The 21,554-nt window shown below is 40.9% G+C and overlaps 1 protein-coding gene across 1 annotated transcript in view; it reads right to left on the bottom strand.

Annotated features, from left to right (window-relative positions):
• TMEM144 (transmembrane protein 144) overlaps positions 1-21,271 on the bottom strand; it is a 33,049-nt gene extending 11,778 nt beyond the window's left edge. Inside the window, exons 1-7 of the mRNA XM_065878199.1 lie at positions 21,163-21,271; positions 18,965-19,087; positions 15,558-15,657; positions 13,835-13,915; positions 6,990-7,071; positions 5,084-5,160; positions 2,760-2,878 (exon numbers count right to left, since the gene is read on the bottom strand). Coding sequence (XP_065734271.1) covers positions 2,760-2,878; positions 5,084-5,160; positions 6,990-7,071; positions 13,835-13,915; positions 15,558-15,657; positions 18,965-19,087; positions 21,163-21,271 — 691 coding nt within the window. The remainder of the gene's footprint in view (positions 1-2,759; positions 2,879-5,083; positions 5,161-6,989; positions 7,072-13,834; positions 13,916-15,557; positions 15,658-18,964; positions 19,088-21,162) is intronic.
• Positions 21,272-21,554: the final 283 nt, after the last annotated feature.

Raw genomic sequence — 21,554 nt, 5'->3', positions numbered from 1 at the left:
GAAGTTACTATAATCAAATCTAAAAGACTGGCTTTTATGATTATCTTGGAGAGCTAAATAAGAAACAATAAACATTATGTGAATATACATTAATATCTCCTTTTTTATGTTTTTTTAAACATCTTTATTGGAGTATAATTGCTTTACAATGGTGTGTTAGTTTCTGCTTTATAACAAAGAACATATCTCCTTTTTTAAGAACAGGTATCAGACCTAATTTTACTGATGGCTATAGCCATTGTAGCAAATCTCCAAGTAGACTGTAGTTGGGGGATGGTGTGTAAAAAAATTTTAGAAGTGCTAATTTTATATAGTGTATTGATCAATCTGGAGACAAGCTTCCAGGTTGCAGATGGCAGCTACCCAGGCAGCTATACAGAAGGACATTCAGGAAGTTATTCCAAAGAGGATTTTATTTGTTTTCTATAAACCTAATTACACGGGGGAGTTAATAACACAGATGGTGGCCCAATATCTGAGAAACCCAACTCCACTGACTATTTAAAGCAGAGGGTCCTTTGGCCAAACAGATGGGTGTAATGCAGGTTCTTGGCTGGGAAGGTCACACTGGGCTCGATGTCTCAACTAAATTTGGAGAAAGATGAGTGGCCCTGTTTAGCCAGAAAATCTTGAAAGTCAAAGCGTTTGTCTCTTCTTCTAAAGTCGTAAATCCTACCTCTGAGTCATATCACAACACATCCACCCAAAGACCACCAGAAAAGGCAGCATAGCTAGTGATTCAAACACTGACAACCTGGTGGGACTCATCAATCCACCACTTGCTAACTTGGAGACTTGGGTAAGTTACCTACTCTCTCTCTGTCTTAATTTTCTCAATTGTAAAACCGGAATAATAATGGTATCCAACCAGTAAGGTTGCTAGGAGGGTCCCTTGAGTTATCACTGTAACTAGAACAGCGCCCAGCACAGAGCATATACCATTTATGTGATTGTTAAACAAGTGACATTAAAAAAATATGCCCCCTTGAATTATTTTTGAATAAATTGGAATAAAGTGTACCTCTATCAGACGACATCTGAGTTGTCATAAGAAAGATCCCTAAGAACTGATTGTACTATTTATGGGAAGAGATTGTTGAGGACATTGTTTATTATGTCCCAGTACCAAGAACAACCGTACTGCTGAACAATTAGTTGTTTTTATCTTGTGTTTGCTGAATTCTGGGACTGATCTGATCTCCTTTGTGGCTGTAAGAAATCTTAGAGCCAAATTATGACTCATCACTAGGAAGTAGCACAGTTTTTCGACTCATTCATGGCTCTTTTATTTTGTCACTCTTTTTTCCTTCTCTCTTAATTTATCCTATGCTATTCTAATTTTGTTAGTTTTTATCCTTTAAAATGAAAAGAATAAAAATACAAAAGGTATTTGTATAAAATCTTTAAAAAAAGACAGAAATTAATAAAAGTTTGAGTACTGTTCGTGGGGCTGAATATAAAAAGGAAGAAACAGACCATGGCAGTCACTCAAAGTCTATCTGCTCACTTAGAGTTCAAATCCCAGCTTCTCCATCAATCTTTCCCTCATGACTTGCCCTCCAGAAGTCTCCCTTATCGGATCACAGAAGACATTCATTTCCTGTGCCATGGATGTAGAACTGCCTTAACCACGATATCATTCTTTTATCGTTTCGTGGGTGTAAGCCACGTTTCAGTATAATCACAGGATCCTGAATTAGACACTCTCACCTCCTCGGAGCCTGCAGAGGGCTGTTGAACACTGTGTGGAAGTGACGTCTTGAGAGATTAATTCTAGCGCTAGAAACCGAGATAATTTGGCAGCATTACATTGGGCCTTTCAATGCGTTACTCTGTGCTCGAAAAATTATACACTAAGCAGGCTGTATTTTGACCTTTATTTGATTTTAAAGTACTATGTGCTACACTTCAGTTTTTTTTTGTGTGTGTTTTTTTTTAAAGAGGAGAAGAATACATATTTTCCTAGAGATCATCAAACTGGAAACTAATCTCCAAATCTTGCAGTAAAGCCAAAAACCATGTGTTAAGATCCAAGTAGCTGAAATGAATCCTGACTAAAATTGATTCTATTTGTATGTTAAAGATCACATGAGAATATTCCAACAGTCCTTTATTTTTAGTTTCCCGTGCCCTTCTAACTCACCACTTGCAATGACAAAGTAAGATCAAATCTGATGAAATGAAATTTTATTTTAAGGCACGCCGAGAAAATCTAGACATAAACTTCTCTCTGTGTCTGTCTGGGCTTCCTCCCCCCCGAATGTGAGGTACGCATCTGCGTTACACTTTAACTGGAGCGTCTCAGAATGGGAGCGCTTGCCTGACCGGAAAGATCAATTTCTTTCTTGCTCCTGATGCTACCAATGTATGATAACTTCTTAAAAGACCTGTTCTTTCCCAGCTCTGCAGCGGGCCATGGCGACCTGCTGCTCCTTTGCAGCCGCTTACGGTGGACTATGTGTCCTTGGTGAACTTTACGTAAAATATCGGTACGTCATTTTGATGTACGATCCTTTGTCTCGCAACAGTATACGACAGTGCGTTTGCCTTTTAACAGGCGGAACGGTTCTCAGAGCTTCTGAGAGTCTGTCTCCTGGGCTATAATCCTCAGTTTGGCTCAGATAAAATTCCCTATTTTCGCTTCTTAACTTGACTGTTAATTGAATTTTCATCGACAAATCTATGTACCAATATCTACCACAGTCCCATTCTTTTTATACTCTTAACTAGATACGTGTAAAATAACTTTTTCCTCTCACCGTTCTGACTTGCCCCTGCGTATATACTATCATTTCTCTTGCTGTGGTCCTTGATGTAAATGATTGGCACAAATGTAGATCCATAGAGTATTCCAGATATTACCGCGAGACTGCAGCCCCTTAAAAACAAATAAATCACTATTCATCTGGGCCCAAAGCAATGTTTCTGCTAAACGCACACATGGAATCATAGCAAAAGCATGCTTCAAAGTGGAAATCACAAGGCATTGTGTAGCAATCACCCATCTATCTCAAGTGGGGTGACAAGCAAAAGCCCCAGGAGTGCCCTGCAGGGTCAAGGTACCTGATGCCAACTTGCTGTGATGCAGCTTCCGTCCTCCACCATCTAATGGTGGAAGGACATGATTTACAGATGCTGCAATGGATTATCATGATAAATTGTCATTACGTAGGTGGGAATATTGCCATCATATTCTACAGGTGACGTAAATAAACCTGGCTCTCTCATTAAATTATGCAGTATTTGTAGACTGACACCGTGCCCTATGCTTCTTTTTTAAACCCTCTGTGACAATAGCACAGATAATAATAATGACTAGGATAGACTAAGGACCAAACACACGTTTGTTCAAAACAACTCCTGAGATCCACAGACTTGCCTATGTCTTAGGCATGGTCAAGGGGAAGTGCTGATTTAATAACATAATTTAAGAAACCTTTTTTTTTTTTTTTTTTTTTGTGCCGACAACCTGTAGGATCGTAGTTCCCAGACCAGGGATTGAACCCCGGCCCCCTGCAGTGAAAGCGCCAAGTCTTAACCCTGGACCACCAGGGAATTCCCTAACAAAATAATTGGAATATTTCAGGTAAAACATTACTTCCTGTAAGAAGAAAACGTTTTGCCTTAAGCACTAGGGTCACGTTGATCCCTCAGACTTGGGCCGTATTTGCGTGAAGCAAGTGTTTCCAGTGGTTTTGGCAGGGAGGTGAATAATATTTTGCAACAATCCCTTTGGCTTAATATAAAGGACAATAGCATGAAACAGGAAAGAGTTTTAGGCAAAAACCATACCTTTCCAAGCTTGAAAACAAATGCTTAGGGACTTCCCTGATGGTCCAGTGGTTAAGACTCCACGCTTCCACTGTAGGGGGCATGGGTTCGATCCCTGGCTGGGGAACTAAGATTCCCACATGCCATGGGGTGTGGCCCCCCCCCCCAAAAAAAGTCTATTTTAGTGGTGTTTTAAGGAATATGAGACTGTAGGCACTCACATGGCCAGTGAGCTCTGTTCATGATGGAAACCCCTGCATCCTGGGGAGGCCTAGACCATCTAGTCCTGGACGAGGGTCCCAAACGTGGACCAGATTAATAGACTAGGCTGGCCAATGAGACAACTGAAAACATTCTTCTTAACAAATATTCCCTTAACAAAGGCAATGCTTTGTGAAAAATGTTTTGTTTGATATATCTATTTTATTCCAAAGCAAAAATAGCAACATATTTGTTTCTTCCAAAGCGTGTGGGTTAGTTCATTCTTTCATTCATTCCATTTATTCAAATATTTATTGAGCATCTATTATGCACCCAGTACTGCCTCTTTCCCACTGTGAGGTCATTGTATATACTAACAGAGGACATGCCTTCTATTCTTGAGGTGTCACCACAGAAAGTCTAAAACATCCCTCAACTGAAAAATGCAAGCTACATACTATTACATATCCATATTTCTTATATAAAATATACAAAATTTTCATACATAAAACATAAACATTCTCCTACTTCTCTGTCAGCCCCCCAAACCCTAAAATATAAGGGCTGTCATTGAGCCTAACTCTCCTGGTCTTGATACAAAGAATTGGGGGTGGGCGCTAGGGCCGACACAGACACAAAATATTCTACTATATTTGACAATAAATATCTTGGGATTATAAAACTGTCTGACACACGAGTGGAGGGATTTCCGGTGGAGAGCATCCTGGGTAATGTAATGGAGACGTGGACCTAATTCAATTGGGATGGCTGGGAGCATACTGGCCATTATACTCTGTGGCCTATGGTTTTACTTTACTTTGCTTTTTCTTTTTTAACTTTACTTTTACTTTAGGCACGAAAGTCCTGCAAAATGAGATTGCTTTTGTCAGCTACTTATTGGCTAGAGACACTGCAGTGGCTTAGGAATTCCTTGGAGCACTGAGAGCCAGGCCCTCTGTACCTTAAAATTCAGCAAGCGGCCCGAAAGTCTCTCTACCATGGAGCTAGGAAGTCAAAGCTTGTGTTACCATTTTCGTCTTGAACTCAGAAGAATATTACTTCACTCTTGCTTTAACCAAATATAAAACAGAATAAGAGAACCTTTTCTTACACTAAGCGGTTTTGCACTGTAGAAAGTTTATCCACCCAGGAATGTTCAGAATCGGGGTCTTGAGTTTTGTTAACCACCTGTTGAAAACATTGGCAAAAATCAAAAGGAAAACAGCATTCAATTGATAACCACACTGGTGACAAGAAGATGTTCAGCATTTTTCTCTTCTCTCTCAACCGCACTTTAAAATATGACCATGTCACCCTGCATACTGATTCTGTGGGCATCTCTAGACTCAAATGTTTCTGATTCTGTTTCTCTGTCACTCAGAATGGTCTGGCAGTGGGCAACTTCTCTGTTTAAATGTTTTTCACAGTTTATTAAATGGCTATTTTGATACACCTGTCAAAGCTAACAAAAGTTATTAATGCTTGCATTCTATTTGCAAATTTTAATAACTTGTAAAGAAATGAGAACTTAGACTCTTCTACTATGGAATACCTAAGATCGATAGGCATATTTTCATCCAGATTCTTTAACTAAATTAGCTAACGAAACACTTCCAGCCTTGTTTTGAGATTAGCTAATATTCTAAGTCAGGAAAAGTTATGAGCAAATTCGTAATATTTCTGCTATTGAATGTAAGCATCTCTGTCTCCTAGCTGAAGTTTCCTTGATGCCGTACTCCTAATGCTTTCACAAGAGATGAGAAACTATTGTACATCTGAATTCTTCGTTACGTGCTAAATCAAGCTTTCCTTTGGCAATCGTGCTTTCTCACCCCACGAGCAGCTCGTGACGTATGGCAGCATCGTGACCAATACTTTTTATGTATCTTTAAACTTAAGTTTGCTTACATACTTCCATCTTGATGGAAAAATCTAAGGTCGTTAGCCTTCTCTGTAGCTTTTACCAAGTTGCATTTATTTTCCTTTCTTCCCCACCCCCCTAATGTGGGCAAGGAATACCAGACACCTTCTCCCCGTCTCACTCCTTCATTCTCTCTGAAACATCTCCCTGATCAGAGAGGCCTACGGATCAATACATCTCTTTCCTCTAACACCTAAGCTACTTATTATTTGACTTTAGTGTCAATTTAACTAAGGTTTCTGTCACCTTAGTTGATAAGAGTTTTGATAGGGGAAGAAGGAAGGGGAAGAAACGATTCATTTTGAAGTAAGGAGTAGAGGCAGTGCCTACCAGGGAGGCAGCGCCTCAGTGTGTGGGTGGGAGGTGGCGGCAGCCAGCACTGGGCCCTGGGCAGGCGCACGAGACACTCAGCATCCGTGGTGCTGGAGTCTGTGCTCATGGCCGTGGCAGTTTGCCCTGGAACCACTTCTGTATATGGAGCCACTGGCACTAGTGCTGCGGGCCGTCTTGTAAAGATTGCCCCTGTTTAACCTAGACTTGCTATTCCAGACTAATTTATGTTCTTCAGTGTCAAAACAGTGACTCCTTACTTATTTCCTGTCTTCACCTTTGAGTGGAATGGGATACGGCAGAAAAGAGAAATAGAAGAAAGTCAAGTCTAATTCCCACTTTCGTGTGATTTGATTTACCCTTTCACTGGCTTTGTCTTATCTGTGGCCCCTGCCCTCTCCCAATCCTACTTTAAAGCCTCCTTCCTCCCCCTTTCTAAAGTCATTTTCGTGTTCCTTCTCAGTATTCAGTGTTCCCGTACTGCGGAAATCCTTAAGTTACTTCAGAATATGGGCTTGTGTGCACATCTCCTAGTAGGGATCTACCGTTAATAAAAAGAAGTAGACCTCTGTATTTGTTGAGCATCTTTACTGTGGAAATATTGATGGCTACATAGACCTAGCCATAATAAATATGCTAAAATATTTCAGATTGCCCTGATTTTAAAAAATACCCCTTTACCCTCTTATCTGCGTTCAAATTCATGCATTTTCCTTTTGTCTTAATTATATGTTTCAGATCAAGGTGGTTCTCATTCTCTACTCACATGCTCTGTTATTAATGGTGTGGTGTCCACAGAATATGTGTTATTTGGTACTTTGCTTTTGATGAACAAAAATATGAAAGCGCTGCAAAGAAAATAAATTTTAGTGACATTTATCACAACCCTGGTTCACATTAAGTTGGCTGAATTTAAGGGAAGACATCGTATCTTAATGATACGATGATTACTTCCAAACTGCCTCTTCAGGGGTCCTGCCATTTCTCCAGCACTGCTGTTCTCTTTGACATCTCTCCTTGTCTTGAATTACAACAGCTTAAAAGCTAGACTCCTAAGCTTCCCTCCCAAATCAGATCTTTCTCCTGATTTTCTTGTTTCAGTCAATGGCCCCATCTTTCTTTTTATTCATGCTTTAACCCTGGAACCACATGGTAAAAACACAAATGGAAACACCTTGAGATAATATATCTCACCTGTTCTATTGACAACCCCTCCCAAAAAGCTTAACATCCTCAATTGGACAAACTCGAGGAGATAAGTACCACTGGTGTGAGTGCAGAACTGTGTGACCCCTGCAGAGGAGACCCTGAGGCCATGTACTAAAGGCATAGGTGTGTCCACTCTTGTCCCTACCAGTCCCGCTCCAGGACCTCTAACACAAGCACAGCCGCACTCAGGTGAGCCGACCTTCATGATCATCCAGTGGAATATGACACAGCCATAAAAAAGGAATGAGGATGCCCTCTGTGCTGTGATATGGAAAGATCTCCAGAGTATATTTTAAGAGATAAAAACAAACGTAAGCCTAATGCCTTTTTGCCCTTTAACCTCTCTCTCCCAAGGCACTGACTATTCATGTCCAGTATCTTTGTAATAAATGCCTCACTGACCTTGACTTTTGAACCACGCCAAAATGCTAAAATGTGTTAAAATATTAAATTAACTGAAGGAAACTAACAACGTTGGTATTCTTCTGATATTCCTTTTTAAAAACACTTGCGTGGTTCAAAAGTTAAAGCAATATAAGAAGTTTTCAAAGCACACGTGAGACTGAAATAGTATAGGTAGCTGAGTGCAGACTAGTGAACCCTATCTTTTGTACAAAAATTTAAAATGTCGAGTTAGCTTCCTTAGTTCAGTCTCTTGGCTGCTTTATAAACGCGAATGGTTCCATATTCCCTTCCATAGGAAATTCGAGTTTCGCTTTGATTTTTACTGCTCTCTGCTTCATGCCCTGTTCAACCTTTCTCAACATAATTCTCCCATGGACTTCTTTCCCTGACCAGCCCCTGCTCCAAGCTTGTACGTCCCGCTTGTGAGCCTTCCTTAGCTGGACATACCGTGTCCTCACCTCTTACCCAAACTAGAGAAGACGTGAAGTGCTGACTGTGAGAAGGGAGCCCCACCCCCGGCTGGTCCTCCCCTATTGTCCTCTTCTCTGAATTCCCAAAACACTGAGAATCGTCATCACATGGTCCAGACCATCTGCCACAGGTCCATGTAATCTTTTTTCTCTAAAGACTTTCCAATTCAATAGAAGATAGGAACCACATTTTCCATCTGCTTCAAGGTCCTCGAAGTACCTGACACTCAGTAAAATTGAATGCATAAAACCTGATTATATGTGTCTATCTTAATTGTTAAATAGGCATGTGTGTGTGCTCATATATATGTTAATTCACAAAGCTAACATTAGACACTGCAACTGCATTTTCTCCTCAAAGTTACCATGAAAACCCTCTGCTTTGTATAGACCCATCTGTTTTTCTAATAGCAATAGAGGATGATATGTTAGAAATATACTTGAAGGACACAGAGAAAAGCCCTAGAGTGCTTCCTCAAACAACTGTGTGACCCTCCAACAAATCACTTAACCTCTCTGACCCTCAACTTTTTTCATCTAAAAATTGGGGAGGGACTTCCTTGGTGGCACAGTGGTTGAGAATCGCCCGCCAATGCAGGGGACACGGGTTCAAGCCTTGGTCTGGGAAGCTCCCACATGCCACAGAGCAACTAAGTCTGCGCACCACAACTACTGAGTCTGCACTCTAGAACCCGTGAGCCACAACTACTGAAGCCCACGTGCCACAACTACTGAGCCCACGAGCCACAACTACTGAAACCTGTGTGCCTAGAGCCCGGGCTCCGCAACAAGGAAGCCACCGCAATGAGAAGCCCGCGCACCACAACAAAGAGTTGCCCCCGCTCCTCACCACAACTAGAGAAAGCCCACGCGCAGCAACGAAGACCCAACGCAGCCAAAATTTTTTTTAAATGAATAAATAAATAAATATAAATAAATAAAATAAAAAATGGAGATATACCCACTTTACAGAACTGTGAGGAGAATTAAATAGTAATGGCTACAAAATTCTCGGGGTATTTTTTGGCACATGATAAAATCTCAAAATACGTTAGTCAGTTGAGAAGTTTCACTACAAATTGGATGGGAGATGGGGTGCTGAGCATGAGGAAGAAATGAAGACTAAGGAATCAGTGGTCTGAGCCTGTATACTAGACGTGAAATGGGTGAGTCAGAAAGAAGAATCCAGCTCGATTAGGTCAAGAGGGAATCTGGTGGCACTGAGTTAGGACGAGGTAATGAGATGTATCTTATGGATATGAACATAAAGCCAAATAGAACACAAGGTCTTCTGGGCTACAGACTTGAAGACCTTGGTACAGTATGTCAAACACAAAGTTCCATGATCGAGTCTGCAAATGCTTTCAAAAGCATGGGAAACTTTAAAAATAAATCAATATGTTATACGCAAGGGTACTTCTCTATACTTTCAACCTTTCCAATTTCCCTAGATTTGTAACCCTATGCACATTCCTATTAGTAAAACTCACGTGTGTGTCTACACTGACGACTGATTTCAGCAAGCCTCTATTATATGTCAAGCACTGTGCAGTGAAGTCTGATAGTGATGGTGGGAGAAATGGTGCACAAAGAAAATAACAGACTTTGTCCTTCAGGATCTCATAGTTTAAGGATAAAGAGGGTTGTCTGAGTAATACAACACAGACCCTGAGAATGTGGGCAATAGAAGAAGTGCAAAATACAATGGGAGTTTAGGGGCGACTCATTCTATTGATAATTAGAAGAAGAAAATCAAGAAAACATCATATAGAATGGGAAATCTTAAGTGATATTTCAGGGAGGCAGAGGAAAGGGCTTTGTCGGGTATGATAAGTAATCCTGGGTCAGTGAACTGACAACCCCGGGCGAAACTGTGCTAGGAAGAAGTGTTGAATCTCTAACTGTGGAGGACATGCTGGATTAAGGAGACAGATTTATTCTGAATCCAGTGGGGAGCCTTCAGGTGTTCCTAAGTAGAAGAGTGATGTCCTGATTTGAGAGCAGATACAAGCAAGTCATACTGGCAACAAGAAAGAATGGAACTAGGGAACTGAGATGTGTGATTTTTACAACTGTATACAGGTGGGCAGGTAGTATGGGACCGAGGGAAAGGAGAGGAGGAACCTCTGAAAGATTCAGAAAGAATTTTACAGGATTTGATATGGGGTCAGGTACAAAGGAAAAAAATTCAAGATGCCCGAGGTTCTGAATTTGAATGACTGTGGCTAATACCTTCTACGGAGAGAAGGAACGCAGGAAGAGGGACCAACTTTCAGGGAAGGCTAAAGTAAGAAAAGTAATTCTGACTGGGAAATGTTGAAGGCAAATAGAAAGGAACCAGCAGCCCAGGGTTTGTGCAGGGCTGACCTTGTGCCTGACCTGGCAGGTTCCCCTTCCACAGGTAGCCCCACCTGAGACGGAGTAGGAGGCACCCAGGGGGCATGCATGTCGAGATATTTAGCCTGATCCGCAGTTCTACGTAAGGACTGTGGCTCTGAAGAAAGCTAACCGCTAGAATCAAAGATCTGGGTTTCCTCACAACACAACTCTACAGAGGAAGCAAGTTAAGGAAGTAGAGAAAAGAATGGAGAGTAGATTCAAGGATAATTCAAAGCCTTTTTTAAAAAAATTTTAATTTATTTATTTTTGGCTGCGTTGGGTCTTCATTGCTGTGCGCGGGCTTTCTCTGGTTGCTGCGAGTGGGGGCTAATCTTCCTTGTGGTGCGCGGGCTTCTCACTTCTGTGGCTTCTCTTGTTACGGAGCGCGGGATCTAGGCACGCGGGCTTCAGTAGTTGTGGCTCGTGGGCTCAGTAGTTGTGGCACGTGTGCTCAGTAGTTGTGGCACGTGTGCTCAGTAGTTGTGGCTCGAGCGCTCTAGAGTGCAGGTGCAGTAGTTGTGGCACATGGGCTTATTTGCTCTGAGACATGTGGGCTCTTCCCGGACCAGGGCTTGAACCAGTGTCCCCTGCATTGGCAAGTGGATTCTTAACCACTGTGCCACCAGGGAAGTTCTCAAAGCCTTTTTCTAATTGAAAAGGAAATCTGTCTTCTTGTGAACTCCGACTCCTGGATCTTCACTGAAGCATGTCTAAGAGAGTGTCCTGGACTTTGTTTCTTGGCATCCACTCCACTTCCACCCTGAACCATGGGGACTAGAAGACTGAAAACTACATTTGCCGAAACTCGGCTTTGCCAACGGTGGGGGTGGGGTGAGGTCGGGCATCATCTTGCCTTGGGTGGCTGCTGGGGTGTCAGCAGCTCAAGGCAGACACATTTCTCCCCACAGTGCCAGCTGGGGTGGGTGCCCTGGGCTTTGGGTGATGCCACCTTCTCCCTTTGCTCTTTTGGGCTTTATAACATTTTTTGTCAACAATTCCCTGTGCTAAATCCTCTGCTGTTCAAGATGCCTGGGGTGGTCTTGGATATGGAAACTGACTGATACTTAACCTGGATAACACGTAGGGAAGATGTAAGGCTAGACATGACCTTAGCAACGCTTTACAATTGACTATACAGAGGATGGGAGCAATTGTTTCCATTTTAAAAAGAAAAGCAACATCCTAAACCAATGTAACCAGATTCCAAGTTTCCTTATACTGGCTATGAAACTCCAAGTCATTTCAATGAATTCTCTTCAGAACAAACTGATTTAATGGAGTTAAAATGGAAAGGTTCCAGAAATTCATTTTAGTAAAGGGTAAAAAATATTAACAAACAGAAAACTCAGTTAAATAGAGTCGAGAGACCAGAATGGGGAGCTCACATACCCTGTGATCATAGCAGAGCCCAACGGGAAAGAGGCAGACCCCTCTTCCTTCCTGGCCAGGCCTCAGCCAATGGACAGCCATGGACTCCTTGTTTACTATAACCCTCCCAACTTCCTTGTGTCCTCTATAAAAGCGTTCTCCTTCCCTTGATGTGAGGGACTTGTACTGGCTCGCCATGGTTGCAGACCCTGAACTGCAATTCTCTGCTGATCCTGAATAAACCCATTTTTGCTGGGGACAATCTGGCCATCTATTTGTTTCAGGTCAACAAAAGAAACTTAGAAGAGAGCCAGGATGCACCACAGAAGAGATCACTGCATTTTCCTGCCTCAGACCAAGATCCAGACTAAGTTGGGTGACTCCCAGACATGCTGGCTAGTTAACTGTTGAATTGGACAACATAGACCAAAAGGGGTAACAGAAACCAAACATGAAATAGTTATTAATTAAAAGAGTGACTAGTGTAATTAAAATTACCCACCATATAGAGCATTAGCCATGTGTCTAGCACTATACATAGCACTGAACATATTTATTTAATCCTCAAAATATCCTATGAGGCTGGTGCAATTATTATCCCCACTTTATCCCCAGATGAAGAAACCAAGGTTTAGAGAAATTAAGTGATTTGCCCAAGGTCACACAAGTAGAAGTGATAGAACGTGAATAATTTGTAATTTTAGAGAATGTACATTTTCTAAAGGGAGAAGGAACATGGAGAAAAACAAAGCCTGATGGAGTGGATAAATTGGCCTCAAATTATCATTAAGTCAAGATGAAGGCATTCTACATTCCAATTCTGGGGCGTAAAGAAATGTTTTCTGAGCGAGTTCTTCAAAGCTTGAATGCTCTGTGAATTGTACAAAATATACAAAATTGCCTCTAACCAAAAATGTCAAGAATCTGCTATTTTAGAATAATCAATGTTATTTCCTCTCCGATTGGCCTGGAAGAACTCTCTAAGGCAACATTTCAACAACAAAGAGATTGTTCCTGAATGCGGCTGGAGAAAAGCCATCAGCTGCAGGAGGAAGGGAAATATAGTGTTCTTTCCCTGAAAAATAAAAAAGTACTAAAATCTTCGCAGGCAACACTATCCATTATGAGAGGTGCTGACAGGAAATACAGATGGATTCTAGAGAGGAAAAGGGACTGAATCTAAGGTGACCTAATTCTGTGATGGTTTTATGGACTGAACACTGCCATTCAGACAGTGAATATAACTAGACATCCCCGAACAGGTATTTACATGAGTGTGTGTTGTCACAGGTGAGAGAGTTGTTACGTGAGCGGGTTGAGAAGAGCTGAGTGACGTGACAGGAGAGTGGAAACTGAGTGGCAAAGAATACATGAGTAATAAGAGAGAATCAGTGGCTATTTCAGAGCATCAGGAAGCCAGAATAACATTGACTTACAGCATTTTCTAGTTCGCAAAATACTTTAACTCCATTTGATCCTCATTTATGAGCTGTGTCTTATGATTTTTCTGAATATTACAGATAATGAAAATGAGCTTCACAGCAGCTAAAAGGTTTCCCAGGGTCTCAGAGCTTTTGACCACTGAGGCTGGGGCCCCTGACCCCAGAGCTGATACTTTCTGTCCCCTGAAGCCATGCCTGTCAATGTAAATGAAGCATCTGAGAAAAAATCATGTTGATTGATGAGACGTGGGTGTAAAGCAATGTCCACACATCAGGATCTTTAGCAAGTGTCCTGAATGTTGGGAAGAAGAGTTAAATCATAAGAAATGGCCATGTACCTTACTACTGACAGCCCGGCTCCGATATAATTGAGCAGTGGTTTTGACACCTCTTCTGCATCCATTCCAAACCAGCCAAACCTGGAAATTGAAAGAGTCATATCAAAGTAGATATTGTTGAATATGTGTTCATCACAGTGTTTAAGGCCATGGACTCGGGGTCAGATTCCTGGATTGAAATCCTAGGTCCCTCACCTCCTACCTGTGACTTGGATAAGTTAACTATCTTTATTGTGTCTCAATTTCCCATGTTTAAAACTGGAACAATTATACATGCAATTATACCTCACGTACAGGTTTCTTAAGGTTAAATGAGCTAGTATATGTAAAAGTACTTGTCTAAAAGAAAAGTCCCTTTCTCATTAAGACTAAGGAAGAAGGAAGAAAAAATAGATTAAGTGGGTAATTGAATGCTGACGAGTTGACTGCTGTTGTGTATAATACTTGAAATAGACTTCAATAACTGCTTGGTTAAAGATCCCTGCTCTTTGGCATCCCTTTAAATTCTTTTTTTTTTTTTTTCCATGTCTTGAGGTTGTAGTGATCATCACCGACAATCACTGTGAACCACCCAGGGCCAGAGAAAGGAGGCAAGGACAGGAAAAAGAAAATAGCACTTGTAAAAAGCAGGGCGGGGATGAGGAAAGGACAGGAAAGAATGTACTGGAACTTAGCTGGCTTTGTCATAACGGACGTTGTTGTAGTGTTTTGAGTGGGAAGAGGGGCCCGGAAAGCAAGGTTAGAGTAAAAGCCCCCTTTCTATTTATTTTCCCAAACTCAACTTGAATGTTCATCTTAATGCTGACTGAGGGTGGTGCAGTCCGAAAGGATCTTCTCAGATGATGAAGCTGTTCCCAGGCTGCAACAGACAACAGGGCAGCTTCCGCCAGATACGGCGATAGAGCACTTGACACGTGGCCACTGCAGCCGAGGAACTTGATGCTTAACTTTATCACATTTTAATTAATTTAAATTTAAATACACATGGCCACATGTGGCTTGCGGGGACCCTATCTGGACAGCTCAGCTCTAGAGCTGCAGGTTGGCAAACTTTCCCTTTAAGGGCCAGCGGGTAAATATTTTAGGCTTTGCGGGCTAGGTGGCCTCTTGCAACTACTCACCTCTACCGTTATAGGGAACAAGCAGCCACAGACACTCCTTAAACGGATGTGTTTGGCTGTGTTCCAATATCACTTTATTTACAAAAATGGCTGGGAAGCTGGACCAGGGTTTGCTGACACTGGCTCAGACCCCAGAGGGAAGAATGTGGGCTTTAGAACCAGCAGGCTTGGGTTTGAATATGGCTGATTAGCTCTGTGAACTTCAGCAAGTTCCTCGTCTTCTTTGTGTGCCAGTTCTCTTATAAGATAGCACTTACCTCATATAGTTGTGAAAATGAGATGGGAATAATGTACATAATATATCCAGCAAATTGCCACACATAGAAAGGGAACATAAATATCAGTGTCCTTTCTCTCGCTCTATTTGTTCCCTAGAGACAATCCTTTACTTTATCTTGATCAGAGTGTCAGATCACTTCTTTAGAACTTAAGGGAAATAGTAATTCAAGGTAGCATATATTATGTGTACGCCTTACCAGTAGTGGCCTCTGTGAGGGTAGGAACCAAGCATTATTCCTCTCAGCTAGTCCCATTCTTAGCACTGGCCTTACACAGAGGGTGAGTGCAGAGAATCATAGTTGAAACACTTTGCTTTGTGTTACCTTGAGCTTGCCCAGCCGATTAAGGCATTAAATGATCCCCAGATTAAGATTCCAAGGCCCAAACCAATGGTTTTGATAATTGGGACAACCGCAATGTTTCCTGTAGATGAAATATACAGAAGAAAGGTGTTATTTCCAATACAGAAAACAAGTTTATCAATTGAATTAATTTTTATTTTAATTTCAACTGAAGCTCATGGGAAGGTTCCCTTTTCTCCACATCTTCGCCAGCATTTATGGTTTGCAGGTTTTTTGATGATGGCCATTCTGACCGGTGTGAGGTGATACCCCATTGTAGTTCTTTGTTTTTTTTTTTTAACATCTTTATTGGGGTATAATTGCTTTACAGTGGTGTGTTAGTTTCTGCTTTATAACAAAGTGAATCAGTTATACATATACATCTGTTCCCATATCTCTTCCCTCTTGCATCTCCCTCCCTCCCACCCTCCCTATCCCACCCCTCTAGGTGGTCACAAAGCACCGAGCTGATCTCCCTGTGCTATGCGGCTGCTTCCCACTAGCTATCTACCTTACGTTTGGTGGTGTATATATGTCCATGCCTCTCTCTCGCTTTGTCACAGCTCACCCCTCATTGTAGTTTTGATTTGCATTTTCAATAGCCATGGAAGCACCCTAAATGTCCATCAACAGAGGAGTGGATAAAGAAGATGTGGTACGTATATACAATGGAATATTACTCAGCCATAAAAAGGAATGAAGTAATGCCATTTGCACCAACGTGGATGGACCTAGAGATGATCATACTAAGTGAAGTAAGTCAGACAGAGACAAATATCATATGATATTGCTCACATGTGGAACCTAAAAGAAGGCTACAAATAAACTTATCTGCAAAACAGAAATAGAGTTACAGATGTAGAAAATAAATTTATGGTTATCAGGGGGTAAGGGGGGGTGGAGGGATAAATTGGAAGAGTGGGATTGACGTATACACAGTACTATATATAAAATAGATAACTAATAAGGACATACTGTACAGCACAGGGAACTCTACTGAATTCTCTGTAATGATCTATATGGGAACAGAATCTTAAAAAAGAGTGGTTATACATATATGTATAACTGATTCACTTTGCTGTACAGCAGAAACTAACACAACATTGTAAATCAACTACAACCCAATAAAAATTTTAAAAAAGAAAACAAAATAAAGTTTTAATAAAAATGAAAAAAAAAGCTTATGGGATTTGGACAAACTTAGTAAAGCGCAATTCGTCATTTTAAAAATAAAACAGCCGCATGTTTTGGCATTCAACTCAGGATTATGACTGCTGAAAGAGCCAGGCTTAGGGCAAAATCCTACAGAGAAAATGTTGGATTAGCTCCTTGCCAAACTGCACCAATGTTCTTCGTCCTTAGCTTAGGTCTCTGTTTTATGTCTTTTTGCAGAAGCTGGTCAATGATAAAATCAGTAGTGACCATCCCCTACGACTCGAACCAGGGCCAACCACTGGCAGATGTCCCTGTCCCAGTACGGCCCCAGACTTTGCTCTCCCATGCTCACCCACTTGTCTTCTGGAGTCCTGCACCCAGTGCTTCGTGCTCAGGACTAAGTTCATGGTTGGTCTTTCCAGTTCTTGATTGGCTGTCTGGTCTCAGTCAATCTCCTCTGGAAAGGTTCCCTCTCTTGGTTTCCAAGATCTCTTCATCTCCCAGTTGCCTCCTGTTTCTCTCTTTCTCTGGCTGCTCTTTCACATCACACCTTCCGGATTTAGATGCCCTCTGAATATTTTCCCTAGAACACACCCCTCCTCCTGCTACATTCTTCTTTGGGTACTTGACTAGTTTCATGGTTTCAGCTATCAGCTAGAGTCACATGCTCCCAGTACTAGCCTGGACCTTCTCCAGAGTTTTAGTGCCGATAAGAAATTTCCTGGGCTTCCCTGGTGGCTCAGTGGTTAAGAATCCACCTGCCAATGCAGGGGACACGGGTTCGTGCCCTGGTCTGGGAAGATCCCACGTGCCGCGGAGCAGCTAAGCCCGTGCGCCACAACTACTGAGCCTGCGCTCTAGAGCCCGTGCACCCCAACTGCTGAGCCCGCGAGCCACAACTACTGAAGCCCACACGCCTAGAGCCCGTGCTCCACAACAAGAGAAGCCACTGCAATGAGAAGCCTGGGCACCACAACGAAGAGTAGCCCCCGCTCGCTGCAACTAGAGAAAGCCTGCATGCACCAACGAAGACCCAACACAGCCAAAAATAAATAAATTTATAAAAAGAAAAAAAGAAATTTCCAGGAACTTTCAGCTCAAAAGGTTCCAGCTGAACTCATTATTTTCCCTTTCAGACACGTTCTCTTCCCTGTTTTCCTCATCCAAGTCAATGACACCATCACTCTTCCAATCACTCACGAGAAAACCCCTACATTACCATTGGGTCCTCCCTTTCCTCTGCTCCTCACATCCAATCAGCTACTGTAACCTACAGCATCCCCGTCTGCAGCAGTTCTCAAACTAGACTCTAACCCACCGACTCCCAGTGGGACCTGCTGGGTGAATATAGACACTATGGTGGTTGTCAAGATCTGCAGGATGAATGGCTGCTTTCTCTGTTCCCCTCTCCCATTAGACATGACAATCATAAGCATACTAAGGTATAAGTGAGCTATAATAATTACAACTCTAGTGGAAATTTAAAAGTTAACTCTTTTGTCCTCCAACTCATCATCTTCACTAAATCACTTAATTCTGTAGAGATTCAAATTAAGTAGTTACCCAATACATTTTTAACGTTTAAAAATTCATTTGCTTTTAATCAAACTGCCTCTAGAGAGCCTTGATACTTGGGATTCTCTTTGCTAAAGAGAAGAAAACTCTCCTGGGGTGCATTTATAGTAAGAGAAGAAAAGCATTCCTGATTGGCCAAGCAAAGGTGTAAATTCTAGTTATATAACTTCAGGCAACAGTGAGAAGGCAACAGAGGGAAGATTTTTGTTTGCTTCTGTTTCTCTGCCAGTGCTTTTGAAATGATAATGTGTCTGTGTTTGTCTACTTTTAAGGACAAGTCCTAAAGATGATAGTAGTAGAAACGACTATTTAATAAATATTTTCTGACAAACATAATGGGAGAGAAAGAAAGAAAGACCAGAGCACTTAAACTAATATATGAGTTATGCTTGAACAGATAGCGAGTGAAACATTTTTCCTATAATAATTTTATATAATTATACATATAATATATAGTAATAATTTTACTATCACAATTATCTACCAGGAACTAAGAAAGAAATCATTAAAAGGAAAGAGTCAGGAAAGGTACCAAAAATATTTATGGAGCATATAAATGAAAGAAACTAAATTGTTCATTTAGTTTCCTTCTACTATGAACCAGATTTATTTGGATCATAGCATAAAATGATTAAAGAATAAATTATATCAAATATTACCTGTTGCCCAAATGCAGCCCCCAACCATTGCAAAAGGCCAAAACTTAGGGCAATGTAACATCAGATTGACCACCAAGGCAACCAACCATATGGCAGCACAAAGAACCCACTGGAGAAACATTCCTGGAAATAAAAAAAAAAATTGGTGTCATTGGTTCAAACTGATCTAAGGAAATTAGTGCGTTTAGGAATATCAATGAATTATTATAGTAATGGTCACAATTTATTGCATGCCTCTATGCCAGGCACTTTACATGTTTATTATACTTCTTGTAACTACTATGCAACATAATTAACCCTAATTCAAAGACAGAAAATGAATCGGAGATGAAGCAACTTGTCCAAATAGCTAACAGTCTGTAAAACTGGAATTTAAACTTAACTGGACTCCAAAGCTTGCTCTACACTGTGCATTCCGGCTTAACAGGGATCAAAAATTTTCTACCAAAGAATGTTGGCAAGACCAAGACTATATACTTTTATTCAGATGCTATACTTAGTGCCATTCCTCACCAAAGACAAAACATTAAGAACTTCACAACAGCATGATAGTAATTTAAACCTTTGGGGACCATATGCACCATTTTGGGATAAACATAAAGTCCTTTACGGCCATATGTAGGTCTCATGCACTTGGAGTTGAGTGTCTGCAATGAGTCAGACATTCCAGACCTGAGAATTAGCCTTCTAGGTCAGGGCTACTCCCTTTCCTATGCTCTGCAAGTTACTTGAAGGTCACATGGTGATATGAGGTGTATCTGTACTTTTCTGAGGCTTAGAAGGAGGGTTTAGGGATTAAAAGGTTACAGAAAACATCGACATTGGAAAAAATACTAAGGTAGTTATAACTCAGTGTAGCACTTTTGACTCTATTGGAAAATTTTCCCTATTTCTATTCAATCTCACGGTGGAGGAGAGAAAAAAAGGCTGTTAACCTCTAAGACAAAAAAAATAAGAACACAGAGATGAAAGGGAACTTCATTTTACAAATGAGAAACTGAGAACAAAAGAGTGGATAAGGTTTGTCTGGGATCACTCAGTTCTTGTAGAACACCCAAAAGTCAGGTCCTCTAACCCTCAGTATGTTTTTTGTTATTTTTTTTAGCACTTTTCATTCCTGTTCTAACTCCAAAGGGGAGAAGAAGAAAGGCTCTGGAGGGAAAGGATTTGTAACTCTATTGTCTTAGTGGTATAAAGACATAAGAAAAAAGGCTGAGATAAAGTTGAAAAAAAAAAAGACATAAATTGGAGTGAAAACACAATGCCTCCCACCAGGGTTTCACCATAACATCCCCAATTTCTCCCGGCTTTAACAGGAAAGGCAGGTAGATAAAAACAACTACTGCTTCTCCTTCCCGATAATTCACATTACAGTCAGTTCTACCATAATGTGACATGTGTGTTCCTAAACATCACCGTACTGTGTAAAATCAGGTGATAAAGCCTGCAGAGCTTAGGGGGAAAAATGGGGCTAAGGACACAACACTCAGAAACTTCATCAACAACTTATTAAGGAAAGAGAGGAGCCTAAAAAGATGGTAGTGCAGTTTTACACTGGTTAAGTGGTTAAGACCTTCACAAATGCTGCAATAAATATGGAACTTTACCTTAAAAAAGATCTGAAGTTGACTTATGCAAATGGATGTCAGAAGTGTTGTAGCTTGTGAATTATTGGGAAGGTGGTGAATGAGGGTTTGAACACCAGATGTGTATGGGCGTGGTGTAACAGACCTGGTGGTTGTGTGAAGGGGTGTGTGTGAGCATATTTTGTGCATTACTGGGTGCAGTTTTCTGTGTTCACCTAATTCTCGTCAGAGTCAAAATTGCTCATAGGCAAACACAGATTTCGTGTTATGTGCAAATTGTTTTCTATTCTATCAATCGTGTTGGCAATTTGTGTTTGCACAACAAGTGTTATCAGTAGAGCTAACTTCCTTCTTTTCTAAACATAACAGATATGCCTAAAAGGCTTTCCCCATCCTAGCTTTATGATGAAACACAATATTAAGGTTATCCTACACTGACTAGCAGTCAGATAACATGGCATGGGCATTGTCAAATGATTTTTTTTAAGCTCTATTCATTTGGCTTCAGGTACAGCAAAATTCATTTTTATAGCCATCATTTAAAAAAGACCGAAAAAGTGAACTTCACATTTAAAATTAATTTAAGACTAACAATGAAGGAAACATAACTACCATCGCCAGTCTCATATTTTTTAAGTGGTACAAAGTTTGAGCCAAACAAAAGGATGGCTACAATAGAGGAGATGAAACCAGTGGTGAGGTCTGTTCCATTATTGCTCATGGCTCTGGTCCTGCCCGAGAGCAAGCTGGTTCACTTTCAACTTGATGTACTTTTCAAGAGCTTCTGAAATAAAAGGAATAAAAATGAAACAATTAAAAAGTTGTGAATCTGTGAGCAAACTGTGATCAATACATGATACTTATTGAGTTTTTCAAAAGTATGGTAAGAGTCCTTCCAGATAAAAAGTTAGGACATTATGAAATTATGTATTACATTCACACCCCATGTTCATTCATTCATTTTTTCATTTATGTTGGCAACAAATATTTTTTGATCACTGACC

Source organism: Phocoena phocoena, chromosome 5 (genome assembly GCF_963924675.1).
Source record: "Phocoena phocoena chromosome 5, mPhoPho1.1, whole genome shotgun sequence".
Lineage (NCBI taxonomy): Eukaryota > Metazoa > Chordata > Mammalia > Artiodactyla > Phocoenidae > Phocoena > Phocoena phocoena.
Note: the sequence above shows the minus strand (reverse complement) of the source record. Positions and strands in the feature narration are given on the sequence as shown.